Source organism: Furipterus horrens, unplaced genomic scaffold (genome assembly GCF_987537825.1).
Source record: "Furipterus horrens unplaced genomic scaffold, mFurHor1.1.pri manual_scaffold_7, whole genome shotgun sequence".
Taxonomy (NCBI): Eukaryota; Metazoa; Chordata; class Mammalia; order Chiroptera; family Furipteridae; genus Furipterus; species Furipterus horrens.
In genome coordinates, this window is record NW_028327177.1 from 87,352,266 (window position 1) to 87,367,217 (window position 14,952).

At 39.0% G+C, this 14,952-nt stretch overlaps 1 protein-coding gene across 1 annotated transcript in view; it reads right to left on the reverse strand.

The window, feature by feature from the left end:
* Nucleotides 1–14,952, reverse strand: part of SYNPR (synaptoporin) — a 242,122-nt gene that overhangs the window by 189,086 nt on the left and 38,084 nt on the right. The window contains exon 2 of the mRNA XM_090282936.1: nt 5,396–5,520. Coding sequence (XP_090139062.1) covers nt 5,396–5,520 — 125 coding nt within the window. The remainder of the gene's footprint in view (nt 1–5,395; nt 5,521–14,952) is intronic.

Here is a 14,952-nt window from a genome sequence, read left to right on the forward strand (position 1 = left end):
AACAAAGCATAATATGCCAAAAATATTGCATATTCTTTCATCTTCAATATTAAAATGGCTGTACAAAAATTCACCAATTTTGATGTTTTTTTTAATGCATGCTGATATGACAGCTGTCACAATACAATATAACAAAATTGTTTTGAATGAAGTTAGACAACTAAGTACTACTAGATCCATCTTATGGAAAAAAACAAACTTTTTGGCCAACCCAATAATACATTTTTCATTGTGAATCTTCTGTTATTCTCTATATTCCATTGTTCTCAAATTAGGGAATATTTTTACACACTGAAAATATTTATTATTGTCTATCCGAGACAGCAAGTTTATCATCATGTCATCAAATTACTTTTAAGAAGCTAGAAATGAACACCTTCTCTATAAGAGGGTCATTAAGAAACTTGGTCTCTTTCTCCACAAATATCTCATGCAGACTTAATGTAAGATTGGTTAGAGTGTTTTTGCATTTTACTCATCTGAGGGCAAACACCTAATTCTATTTCCCATTAAACAGTCTGGCGTGCTTTTTTCCTGCTGAAATATCTTACAGGTGTCCTTAATAACCACCATTAATTCTATCTTTTTCTTAGTTTTCATTCATTTACTTCTTTGAAGTATTGAGTAATACCACTGGTGAAGATTTCTTACTTCCTGTGAAGCCTATATTTCCCTGGTTGTCCCACCTTTTGTTCATTTGGCTCCTCTCAACACCCCTTAGTCACTCTTCTCCTTCTTTATTTCTAATAAGCATGGGCGCATCTAACTCAGCCCTGTGCTCTGTCAGGCTCGTCTAGTTCCTCCAACTGTCTTGGTGACTGTGCTTCTTCCAGGACTTGCATTTCATTGCTCGCGGATGACTTTTAGAGCTCCATTCAGTTGCCCCTCTATCTCCTTACATGGAATGTAACAATAAAACTTCCTGACAGAAAATACCTCACACTCTACAGGATGAATCCAAAGTTACACTCTCCATTTCAAAATGACTTTCCTTATTATTCTCTTTTTGTAATTTTTAATGCTTTCTCCCTATTCAATCATTTAGAAGCTCATGATCTTCTAAAATCTTGCCAGAAACTACTTGACTTTATCGCTTTCACCATCAAATTTTTTTGCTCTGCTCACCATGCATGCTTCCAACATACTGAACAGAGACCTCTTCTCTTTCTGTTCAAGTTAGTAGAATATATGATATCCAAAAGTTTGGATTTGATTTTCTATGTGATGCTGACCAAATTTCTCTCAGCTCAGTCTTCTCAATCAGAATAATAGCAACCTTCATCACAGAGGCGGTATAATAATTACATAATGTAGTAGACCTGAAAGTGGCTAGCAGAGTGTTTGGCACATTGTGGGCTCCATGTATCAGGTATAAAAGCAAACTGTTCATTGGCATTTTTTTAGTAGCTTTCCTCCAAATATATTCAATTCCTTAAAATAAGAAATAACTTCACACTTCTGTGTATAAAAATACACAGAATATAAAATATTAAATGCAGAACTCCCACCCATTATCACAAAGTTTTTACCAAATCAGTATATTCTAGTAGGTGAGAAAACAGCTGAATATTATTTGTCCACTTTAACTACAAATCAAAAGGAAGGTCAAGTGCCAAATGTTAAATTCCCATAGTAAAATGATATGTGCTGAATGTAAATTCCTTTTGATATGAGTCAAAAAAACACACATGTAGTGGTGTGAAGGAATTACACATTTTGGTATATTAATCAGAATCAGCATGTGAATATTTTGTAAAAGTATCTAGCATTTCTAACTCGACATTCTCCTACAATCCATCTGATAATCTGATAAAAAGTTAAGTAGTTTCCTTTGATGTCATTTACATACTACAGTAGTGCTCCCTTATCTGCAGTTTTGTTTTCTGTTTTCCACATTTTAGTTACCTGTGGTCAACTGAGGTCTGAAAATATTAAATGGAAAATTCCAGAAATAAATTATTTATAAGTTTTAATTGCATGCTGCTCTAGGTAGCATGAGGAAAGCCCAAGCTGTTGGTCTCCATCCTGCTCAGGATGTGAATCATCATTTTGTCCAGCATCACCACACTGTAGATGACTCAATGATTAGACTGACTGAGTCAGTATCGCAGTGCTTGTGTTCATCACTCTTACTTCACTTAATAATGCCTCATTCACCTCACTTCATCTCATCACATAGGCACTATATCATCTCATATCATCACAAGAAGAAGGGTAAATACAGTGCAACTTATGTAACTTTTATTACAATGTATTGTTATAATCATTCTATTTTAGTTTCAGTTATTCTTATTAATCTCTTACACTGACTTGCTGATAAATTAAACTTTATCAAAGGTATGTACTTATAGGAAAAGCATAGTATTTATAGGGTATGGTACTATTCAAGTTTCACTTATCTACTGGGGGTCTTGGAACATATCCCCTGAGTACAAGTGGTAACTACTGTCATTGTTTTTGTTCAAATGACTTGGTATTAGCTTTTATTAGCTTCCTTGTGTTTGTAATAAACTGGATATTTAAAGGCTGCTGAAAGCTCTTATTTTATTCTAAGATTATGATAAAATCATTGGCATTGGCTTGTGAACATCTAAGAGAAAATAACTTTTTAATTTTACATGACTAGTATGTTGCCAACACAATTTCTTCTGAAACTAATGACTTCAAAATATACATTCTGGATGTTGTCTCTTACTACTCAAATCTTCCCCAAGAAGATAATGGCACAGCATTTTAAAATATCAAAATGTATAATTGAAATTGCAACACTAGTAAAACAGAGCCTTGTTAGAATGGTATGTATATTTCCTAGATGGGCATTAATGAGACAAAACTACAAGGCACTCTGTGGGGTGAGTCAACTCCTGTTGTAAGGATGTGGTAAGAACAATGGCAAAAGCTTTATTGCTTTCTTCTACAACAATGGTTTTAAATGACATCTAGGAGACCAAGGTTCTGAGGATATTTTATAGGAGCAGTATAGAGTGGTGAGGTGGGTTGGGGGTGAGGGCTGAGAAAGACCAGTTGGATGCTTCAAGCCCCTTTCTTCCCTTACTCCAATTTTCTCAATGACTTATACCTGTTTTCTGTACGGAGCTTCTGAGCAAGGTAATGTTTGGAAGAAAATATTCCCATCCAAGCACTAACCAGGTCTGACCCTGCTGAACTTCCAAGATCAGATGAGATCAGATATGTTCAGGGTGATATGGCCATAGATGAAAAGTTCTGCTACTGAAAAAAGCAGTGGTTGATCATCTTTGTTTCAGAACCCAAATAAAATTCTGTCAAACAAGTGAACCACTATACTTATAAATGGCAATGGATATTTTCATACTATTTCTTCAGGTACCTTTAATTGGGCCAGTAATATGTCCTGGGAAAAAAATAAAGAAGCCTAGAGCTGGAAAGTGTATTCTTGAAGGGTTTTTTTCAAATTGTATACTTAGCTCAGGATCACATGAAATGAAATATTACCCTATTCTCCATCCCATCCCAACGTACACACTGGTTTCCTATCTTGAGAGGTCTCTTGATAAATCTTTTCCAGTTTGAGAGACAGACAGAGGGACCTGTGCTCCATGTTTAGTGACCCGTTGCTCTTCATATCTTAAGGGTTTGACTTTCTCATCACCTGCTCCTACCAAATCTCTTGGTGAGAAATCATTGTAGAGGGCAATGCAGACCTCAGAATTTTATGACTAATGTTACTAAGCATCCCACCTCCTGCTGCCCAGACATTGGCAATTCTTATCTGTGATCCTAGATTCTGTATGTTGATCAGTGAGCTCTCATTGGCTTGGCAATTTTCCACTAAAGGCAAGGAGTTCACCCAGAACTCCAAAGTGTCAACAGCATAGGAAGGTCTTCTCACCAAATTACCAAGAATTCTTTGCTTAATATTTGCTTAATTTATTTTAACTTGCTTAAGTAATCAACCTGAATTTTGGATTCTCATATTAGTTAGGAGAGTATCTACTTGAGCAGAGGTGCTTGCACTTTTATGTTTTTATTCTTAATAACTGTTAAGTACAAACTGTTTAGTATGAATGTCATTTCCTGTGATTCATTTCCTATGAATTGAGGCACTTGTGTTTTGAATTAGGGAAGTTCCTTAGATCAATATATCAAGGATGTGATGCTAAGTGAGATGCTAAGTGAGAAAAGGTTTCTGTGGGCAGACATAGTTGGGAAACATGGTGCTTCTCTCGGTGATGCAAAATGGCAAAGTACTAAGAAGTATTTCTTAAACTTAGTTGATTATATGATTTTAAAATTCTCCCTCCCTTCCCCTACCCTCCTTTCTTCTTTTGTTTATTCCTTTCTTTTTAGAAACATTAACTATCTAGGTCCCCACAGAAAAGATTTTAGAAAGCACTGCACTTGCCTGTTTAAGAAAAGTTTTCAGGGGTCAATTTCTTCTTTTCTCTGTAATTCCAAAGCCAGCACAGTGTCTAGCACAAGGTGATTACTCAATATATGTTTGTTAAATTAAATGAAAGTGTATTAATAAGATGCCAAGCATTGTGTTGAAAGTTGTTTTCAAAGAATCACACCAGTTATTTGGTGGCAAGAATTTGGGAGTTTTACAGAAATAAATTATTTAAAAATTTAATTTAGTTAATCTACATTGGATATGGATCAAAATCACAACATGTTCAATTTGGGACAAGTGCTGGTATATATTTTATAGATAAATCAAAGACAAAGGTAGAGTATTATCTTTCAGACTGAAGATACTGAAAGAATTATCTCAAACAAAGTAAGTATAGCAATAGACACATCAGCACTAGTCTCATCCCAGGTGGGCTCAAACCCCAAATTTGCCATTTTCTAGCTGAGGGAATGTGAACAAACATAGCTTTGCTTCAGTTTCCTCATTTTAAATGGTGATAGTAATTGTGCTCCTCTCAAAGTCATTGTGAGGACTAAGTAAGATTAACAAGTGAACAGCAAGTAAAGTGTCTGGCACGTGGAAATAACATTAGATATTAATATTATTAAATATATCAGCCAAGATTTTACAGTCAATATAAAATTAGAGGTGATACTAATCCTTTTTAGAATTTGAGAGACATTAAGATTAGAAATATGGATGGGAAGAAAGGAATTGTATAACTGAGGTCTCCATGTTGACAGCTGCTGATACTGGGCCACTTGCAGCATTTTTTTTTTTTTTGGAGGATAGTCAGCTCTGGTTTGAAGGTATGACTCAAAAACTCTCCCAGGAAGAGTTGGTAGCTGAACATTTTACTTGTTTGGGTGTTTTGTGGAGTCAGGCCTAATTCTTTCTGTTTACCCAGAAGTCCCTGGGAGTCTGCCTTATTTTTTGAGAAATGAGAGGAGGAAAATAGTATCTTCTCTGTGAGGCCATCAGGCACAAATCCCCATGCCTTACCTGAATGGGTAGGCAAATGTTATGTCAATGCTGAGGTTACTGTCTGTCTTGTTGACACAGTCCACACTCAGCCGCAGACCTCCAGAATAACCACCGCATGTTGCAAATGCAAAGATTGCAAAAAGCTGTGAAGGACAAAAACAACAGAAAAATAGGCTATTAGAGTGATGCTGACCAAATGAGAAATATCACTAAGAGCTTAGACAGTGGATTGAGTGAAGTTATGGTTCTTCTAAAGTGCAACGCCATGTTTGGTTCAGGCTGAAAGATGAAAGCCAGAATGATGGAGGGAAAAGGAGAGGTGGTGTCTGAAAAAGTAATCTGGCAAGCTGGAGTCATTTTGTTTGGAGATAAATTAAACACAAGGGTAAAATATCTGTGTTTGACTGTGTAAAGAACTGTCATGCCTCAGAGGGTAGAGATGTAATCTCACATCAAAATATCTAGAAATCTACCTGCACCATAGGATTAATGATGGATATGTCTAGTTGGGAAAAATTTGAGGTGTCTCCTTGCTTTCTTCTTTTTGTTTCTCTGTGTTTTTCCACAGTAAATATGTTTGCCTTTTGAAATAAATAGATTTTTAAAAATGTATGATCAGAAAATTTTAAAGCTAAAGGATTGAGGACAAGTAGGTGAGTATCTAAAATACGTCATTTCTCAACATCAAGAAAACAAACAACCCAATTAAAAAATGGGCAAAGCATCTGAACAAACATTTCTCCGAAGAGGACATACAGAAGGTCCATAGACACATGAAAAAATGCTCAACATCATTAGCCATGAGAGAGATGCAAATAAAACCACAATGAGATACCACTTTACACCAGTCAGAATGGCCATCATCAACAAATCAACAAATCAACAAACAACAAGTGCTGGCAAGGATGTGGAGAAAAGGGAACCCTACTGCTCTGTTGATGGGAATGCAGACTGGTGTAGCCACTATGGAAAACAGTATGGAATTACCTGAAAAGATTAAAAACAGAACTGCCTTTTGAACCAGCGATTCCACTACTAGGATTATACCCGAAGAATCTTAAAACACCAATTCAAAAGAACTTATGCACCCCTATGTTCATTGCAGCACTGTTTACAATAGCTAAGTGCTGGAAACAGCTTAAGTGCCCATCTGTAGATGAGTGGATCCAAAAGCTGTGGTACATTTACACAATGGAATACTATGTAGCAGAAAGAAAGAAGGAACTCCTACCATTTGCAACAACATGGATGGAAGTAGAGAGACTTATGTTTAGTGAAATAAGCCAGGCAAAGAAAGAAAAATACCATATGATGTCACCTAATACAGGAAACTAAAGAACAACATAAAGAAATGAACTAAATAGGACAAGGAGAAGAATAACAGTCAATATGGGGGGAGGGGGAATGGAGAGAAGGGGGATAAGTAAGGGAAAGGTATAGTCAAGGAACGTGTATAAATGACTCATAAACATGGACAATGGGGAGGGATATGATTGTGGGAAAAGGGGTGGGCTGGATGGGTGGGAGCAATGGGGAAAAAATGGGACAACTGTAATTGAAAAACCAAAAAATAAAAGAGAAAAAAAAATTTTTTAAATGCCATTTCAGACTACAAGACCTCAGTATATATGAGCCTCAAGCTACCCTTGGTGGTCACATCTCTGTGTGAGTTGCTCTTACTAAGTCAACTATTAAAAGGTTCAACTGGTTACCAACTATTATCATGGTTTAGGCTGTTGTAGACATATATCTGTGCAAAGTAGGCACTAAAAATTAGATGCAGAAACTCAAAGATGTCCTTAAGACAGAAGATACATCTGGGAGGGTGGGCAGAGCTGAAAATAAAAAGTAAGAAAATGCAAAATTTGTCCACTTAGTGTAGGTAAATTCAAAAGAATTTCCTCTTTATTTCCAAAGAAAGTCAATCAAGTGCACTTAACACTGATCCATGCTGTAATATGCCCATTTATTTTATTTTAACATTTTGAATTTAGTTTCTTGTAGTAGGTTGGGGTCCCTATTAGGGACACTGGTTCACTTTGCATAGCTAGAGGAGTTATTTGTTTCCTTATAATAACTGTAAGTGTATAGACTCTGGTATATGATTTTGGCATTGTTACTGAATTGCCCCATGCCTTGGTTCCCACATCAATAAAATAGCATTGACAATATGGCCTCTGGGTTATTTTTCTGTTCATGACATGCGTCAGAGAGTTGCTAGAAACAAGAAGACTGCTGAAGCTGACAACAGTCATCAGGTCTATTCAGAAAGTTCAGAAGGTAAAATAAGTATTATCCATAACATCTGCTGTTTCATTCAATGAGTGGTAGAAGAAGAGCCTCAGAACTTTGTCCCAATTGTCCATTTAACTATAATAAGAAAGACTGATTAGGACTTCTGGCCAAGATGGAGGTATAGACAGACATGCTGCATATCCCTTCACAACTAAGAAGGAATACAACCACCTCAAAACTAAAAACAACCAGAAGTTCCAGAAAATCAAAGTGCATGGAAATCCAGCAAACAAAGATATAAAGAAGAAATACTCATCCAGAGAGGTAGGAGGGGTGGAGCCAGGGCAGAGAGGACATGGTGTGGTGGTGGCAGCAGCGGCAACAGCAGCAGTCTGGCAGAAAGCACAGTTACACATTTAAAAAAGTCAGGAGGGACACCTGGGGAGCATTCCCAGCTCCTCACCAGACTGTGTAACTCACTATCCCAGCACCGGGGAAAATGAAACATCATTACCTCTGACTGTGCAAACCAGTGGGGGTTGGGATGGAGGCAGAAACTGCCAGTCTCTCAGCAGAGTCTGCTTGTTTAAAGGGCTCCCATGGTCCTAGAATGTCCTCAAACCCATCCATTCTGGGAATGATGGCCAGGACAGGAGCTAGAGGGGCACCACTCCGATGTGAAAGTGGGAGAAGTGCCTGGAAAAGGGGCAAGTGCTGGGCAAGTGGCATTGTTCCTCCTCAGACCCCTCCCCCGCATACAGCACCACAACATGGTGAAACAGGTTGCCTGTAACTGATGAATACATAAGGCTCCACCCCTTACAACATAGTAGGAGTGACAGTTCTCCCTGGGACATAGAAGCAAACAAACACAGGAGACTTCTGGCCAAGATCAAGGCCTAGACTGACACGCTTCGACACCCTCCACAACTAAGAAGGAATACAACTACCGCAAAACCATAAATAACCAGAAGTTTCAGAAAATAAATGAAAGTCCACTGTATGAAGTTATAAAGTAGTGCTCGTCCGGACAGGTAGGAGGGGTGAAACCAGGGAGGAGAGTTCAAACTGCTGTTCGTGGCAGCAGCAGTGACAGAGGTAAGGACAGCGGTAAGCACAGACACCCGTATTTAGAGGGAGGGGAAAACCACCTGGGGAGCACCCCCAGCTGAAGAACAGAGCTGTCATCTTGCGATTCCAAGGCCAGGGAAGGCAGACCCACATTGCCTTGGACTGTGAGGTCCGGAGGGGGTGGAGATGGAGGAGGAGGCTCCTGGTCTCTCAGCAGAGAATGGACGGCAGGAATCCATCTTGGACACCCACCCCTGCAGAAAATGCCACAGCGTGGTGAGACATGTCGCCCAGTTGTGATGAGTGCATGGGGCTCTGCCCCCTGTAGCGTAGGAGGTGTGACCTCCCTGCCCAGGGAGCAAAGGTAAACACAAAACAGTCAGGATGGCACAGATCATGATAGAGATTCTGGTGACGCAGCTGACCAGACAGCAAATATCTAATCTAACGAAACAGCAGATAGGAAATCTTTCTGAGGCTTAGTTCAGAGCTTTAGTTATAAAAATGCTTACAGACCTAACAGCAGATATTAAACAAGATGGGGAAGGAATGAAGGCTAGTCCTGCTCAAATGAACAAAAACACATACAAAACTAGTGGTGAGGGCAAGAAAACCAGGGATCATATCAACAAATCGGAACATAGGGAAGGAACAAACAGTCAACCAGTGCAGAGAAAGGAAACAAAAAGTGAGGAAAATGAGAGGATCAGAAATTTATTGGACAGCTATAAGCGAGCCAACATCTGAATCATAGGGCAGCCAGAACGTGAAGAAGAAGAACTAGAAATTGACAAATTATGTGAAAAAATAATGAAGCAGAACTTCCCCAATTGGGGAAGGAAATAGACTTACAGGTCCAGGAGGCACAGAGAGTTCCAAAAAAACTGGACCCAGGGAGAACCACACCAAGACACATTGTAATAAAAATGTCCAAAATTAAGGATAAAGAGAGAATCTTAAAAGCAGCAAGAGAGAAGAAAAGAATTATGTACAAAGGGGTCCCAATAATACTGTCAGTTTATTTCTCAAAAGAAACTTCAGGCAAGAAGGGACTGGCAAGAAATATTCAAAGTAATGAAAAAAAAGATGAAAAAAACCTATAACCACAATTACTCTATCCAGCAAAGCTGTCATTCAGAATAGAAGGGCAGAGAAAGTGCTTCCAGGACAAAGTAAAACTGAAGGAGGTCATCAGATCCAAACCATTGTTATACAAAATGTTAAAGGGACTTATTTAAGAGAAGGAGAATCAAAACTATGAATATTGAAATGAAAACTTTATCACAACAATCAACAACAGAAGCTAGGGAAAAGAAACAAAGGCAGACTAAGTAGGCAACGAGAGTGGAAAAGAATTATAGGTATGGGGAACATTTTGTGGGGAGGTCAGTGGAGAGGGGGAAGAGGGAAAGGGGGAGAGATGGTACAGGAATTAAGAAGCACAGTAGGAGGGAGTGGAGTAGATAGGAAGGTGTTGAGAAGAACTTTATGTACAACCAATGGGCATGGACTAAGGAGGCGGACAACTGGAGGGAGAGATGTCACTGGGTGAAGGGGAACAAAGGGAAAAGAAATTGGGACAACTTTAATAGCATAAACAATAAAGCATATTTTAAAAAAAGACTGATTAATGATAAGACCTTCACAGGGAAAGCAATATTTTTGGATCATTTTTGTGTGTTTGGCAGTTTTAAGTTGCCGGTTTTTGAAATTAGTATTTTAACAATGAAAACAACTTGTCTAAAAAATATAGTAGATATAATAAGAGCAAACTGGGTTTCTATGTGTTAAAGTGTGTAAAACATTTAGAACAGATCATGGCACAGAAAAAATACTCAATAAGCATTATCAAATGTTATTACTGCAAATGGATGTGGATGAGTTCCTTTGTAAGATGTTCCAGACCTCAAAATATGACATTTAGACTTACTCATTCCTAGCCAAGTCTATGTTACCATCAGCCCCAGTGAACCAACATCCACACCCTTTAGAAAAACTGCTTTTTCTGCTTTTCCTAGTTTACTCACTGATGGGAGGTAAGGAGGCATTCAGAAGCTACTCCAACCCACTCTGTAGTGGGGATGATGCATACAGAATATCAGGGCAGAAGGGAACCTGATCTTTATCCTTGTGGCATGGATTTGCTTACTTCTCATGACTGAATATTCGTGACAGCTCTTTGTATTGGTAGTAATAAAGAGGAAGTGACTTTAATTGTTCAATACTTAAATCAAGACTTCATCCTACGATACTGGATGTCTCAGCCTTTGTGCCATGTCATGATGGCACTATTGGAAAATCTTCTTCCAAAAGAATGGAGAAATGGAATCCAAAATTGTGTGGTATGCCTGTGGTATCCCTGCCCAAGCTTATTCACCTGTAAAACAGGGCAATCCCTGTATGTTTCTGAGTTAATGAAAGAATTAAATGAGATGGAATATATATTCATGTGCAGTCCTCTCAATTCATGAAGAGATTTATATGGTATTTGCATAAGTGCATTTCTCTGGGGCAAGAGTCATGTGTGTGATTGGCATTATATTCCTTGATTAAAGATGTGTAAGAATAGAATAATGCCTTTGAAAAGTTGCATTAAAAAAATTCCTTGAAACATTAAAGAATAGTGAGTTAGAGTAGAAGGCATAAAGACAAATCCTGATAATTTTAGCACTTAATGGCTACAAAGAAATTACCGTTGGCACTTCATCTGATTTTAAAGTGCTTTCTATACAGTAATATATTATTAATACTACCATATAATGAACTTAAGATGGAATGATAATTATATTTAACTGTTCAAACTTAGATGCATAGAGGAAGGCATAATACTATTGAAACCATGCACATCGCTAGTTTTTTCTTTTAACTTCTATTGAGTTCTGAAAACATGACATTGCACAGGGGTTAAATATGATGTCCCTGGACTTTGTGGTTAACTTTCTCTTTTCCCACAGCCCTCACTGATTAAAGGGAAATAATATTGTATGACCAATATCAAATTCAGTAATATCATGAGACGAGGATTAAACAGATAATAGCTGTCTAAAACAGGAAGAAACAGATCTTGCTGAGTGAATAATATGTTACAGGATAGTTGATTCTGGGTCTGGGTGAGTGAAATAAACTCTTTCAGAGTATATTAGCCAAGGGCCTAGTTCTGTAATTAGAATACATCAAGACAGAATGGGGAGAGGGGACTAGAAGCTCTTTGGGGAGTCAACATTCTCTTGGCGTTGTAGGGAAATGTAGAGTGGGAGGAATCTTTGAAAATCATTCTACCAATTTCCCTCCCAGAAGTCCATGAAGCAGTTCTGGATTTAGGCAGACCTGAGCTTGAGTCCAATTCCAAGTTATTTAACTTCTCTCAACCTCAGTTCCTACACCTACAACATCAGGACTTATTCACAGGTCCATTCATCAGATATTTAATGGTGTAGTTACTAGGTATTTCTGATAGGGAACAGAAACATAAAAAAAGTTAGAGAAAAGACAAAGAAGGACACTGCCAACTATGAAGCTTAATGCTGGATGCAAGAGATAGAACCAACAAGAACACATAAATGACTGCACCAGTCTGCATTCCCACCAACAGTGCACTAGGGTTCCCTTTTCTTCACATCCTCGCCAGAACTTGTTGTTTGTTTACTTGTTAATGATGGCCATTCTGACTGGTGTGAAGTGGGATCTCATTGTGGTTTTAATTTTCGTCTCTCTGATGGCTAGTGATGTTGAGCATCCTTATGCTTAGTGAAATAATCCAGGCAGCAATGGACAAATACCATATGATCTCACCTAAACAAGAACCCTATGAACAAAACAAACAAACAAATGAGCAAAATAGAACCAGAGGCATGGAAACAAAGAACATACTGACAGTGACCAGAAGGGAGAAGGGGGGAAAGAAAGGGAAGGGTCTAGTTGTGAACTAGTGTGAATGACCCATGGACATGGACAACAGGGAGGGGAATGACTGTGGGAATGGGGGTGGGGAGCAATGAGGAAAAAACTGGGACAATTGTAATAGAACAATAAACAAAGAAAAAAAGAACATACAAATGAAATAAATACAACTTGTACGACATATTTTGAGGGGAAGTTCTTCTAGACTGGGAGTAATAGCTGAGGATGTCACATTTAAGCTGAGACCTTGAGGATGACTGAGAGGAAGCCATGTAGAAAGGGGCTGGGTGTCAGAACATGGTGGTCCGGTTGGTGCAATTGGTGGGAGGGAGCGCAGTTTCCACTGTGGCTGTGCAAGCTCCACGCACAAAGGCTTCCCTCCAGCCCAGTTCCTTTGGGGCATCTGTGGCCTACACTACCCGTTTGTTTATTGCCAAAACATGGTGGCACCTGGACCGCCCGCTGGACTTTTGACATATGCAAATGAACTTTATGCAAATTAACTTAGATCCCAGCTTCCCCCATAAGAAATGAAAATGGACTTTGCTCATTCCCAGAAGAAATGTTGATGAACCTAACATGACATATTGACTGGAGAAAAGCAGGGAGATGTAAATAACCTGTTGAATGTGTTGTTGTATAAACTCACCCTAACTGAAATGTATCTCTGGAAAAGTGTGGAGTTGGCACATAGGAAAGATGCAATTCTGGGTGACAAGGGGTCTGCACTTCCTTTCACCCTGCCCCCTCCACCCCCTTCACTCTCCATCCTTCTTTTTCTCTTTTCTCTCCTTTCCCTTTTCCCTTTTCTCTCTTCTCCCTTTCCTTGCTCCTACAGGTCCTCAAGGTGGACCAGAAGTTTTCTTTTTATCTCTAACCCCTTTCCCTCTTTCCCTTCCTTCAATAAATCTGGTGTAAAAACTAGACTGTTCTCTGGGTGATTTCTCAGAGCAAAAGCAGCTTGACACTGAGGGTGAAGGAAAGTGCTCTGGACAGAGAGAACAGCACAAGGGAAAGCCCTGGGGAGGAAAAGCCTGACAAGTTCAAAGGGCCAGTGGAAGGTCAATGTGGCAATTGGATGGTGAAAGAGGTTGAGAATCATAGAATTTACCTTCCATGCATTTTTCTCTACTAGCTGAGAGAACAGGTGTAACACAGCAGGCTCATACCCTTCCATAAACGTTAAAGCTATTACCACACTACTGAAGAAACTGAGGACAAGAGAGAAAAATTCACTTATCTCAATGCAACTAGAGTGGAGCTGGAACTACAGTCCTGCTGACTCCTTGAGACAGCATTCTTCTAGAATAAGAGAAAATAATTTTTGGCCATGTGGACAGAAGGCATGTAAAATGGCCCAGGTTTCTTCACCCAAAAACACGCCATGGTGCTTCTGTAGCCTGAGGCTCTCTCTCCATGTTTCTCCTGAGTGTCTGATAATCACATACCTGTGAGCTCACTAGGCAAGAAGAGTGGGTGCTTTGCCCTCCTTCCTTCTTTCCTACTTCCCTTCCTTCCTTCCTTTCTTTTTTCATTCCTTCTTTCTTTCTTCTTTTGACCCTTGATGAGGTGGAGGATTTTTGGAGGATCTCAGAAGATGTTGCAAAGAGAAACTTCCTTTGCTTGAAAACCATTGTTCTGAGAGACAGTCATTATTAGCAAGAGAAAAGTTTGTGTATTTTGTAGATGGTTGGCTCCACAAGACTAATGCTTCTCCTAAGACAGACAATATCCCTTCCTGGGACATGGAAGATATGGGAACAGTTTGTTATTTGGCCAGGATGCAGTAAGAAATGGGTGTGGGTCCTGGAAGGCAAGGAAGAAGAGCTCGAGAGGACTATGGGGTATAGAGAAAGATTAGAGATTGGGAGAAAGATTGTCATCTGAGACTAACTTTCTAAACAACTTGATGAGACATGTAAAGGCAGGGTGTTTGTGTGTCCATGTGCATACATGTGTTATTTTCTCTAAACTCTGAGCTCCATGTGTTCATCCTCAATCAACACTGTGCCTTCTTTCTGGTAATTCAGTGCATTCACTCACATTTCTAGACATTGAGGGCATAAACCAGGGGCAAGAATCCATTTGCCCAATCATGTGAAATTGTAAAACCTCTGTTTCTATCTTTCCTAAAGCTCCCAATTCTCCTCAAACAGAGGAGATACCTCACCCCTAGCACATTCCAATATACCAATACCATAAACACTGGCAAAATCATTCACTTCCATGGAGTTCAGGAGACGAAAATAAACCTCCTGCAATAAACTCTCATTTTACTACCGTCTTAAATGATGCATGGCTTTATTCCTAACAACAGAATATTACTCTCTATTCAGACAAAATTGGCCAGTGGAGATACCCCTTGGATG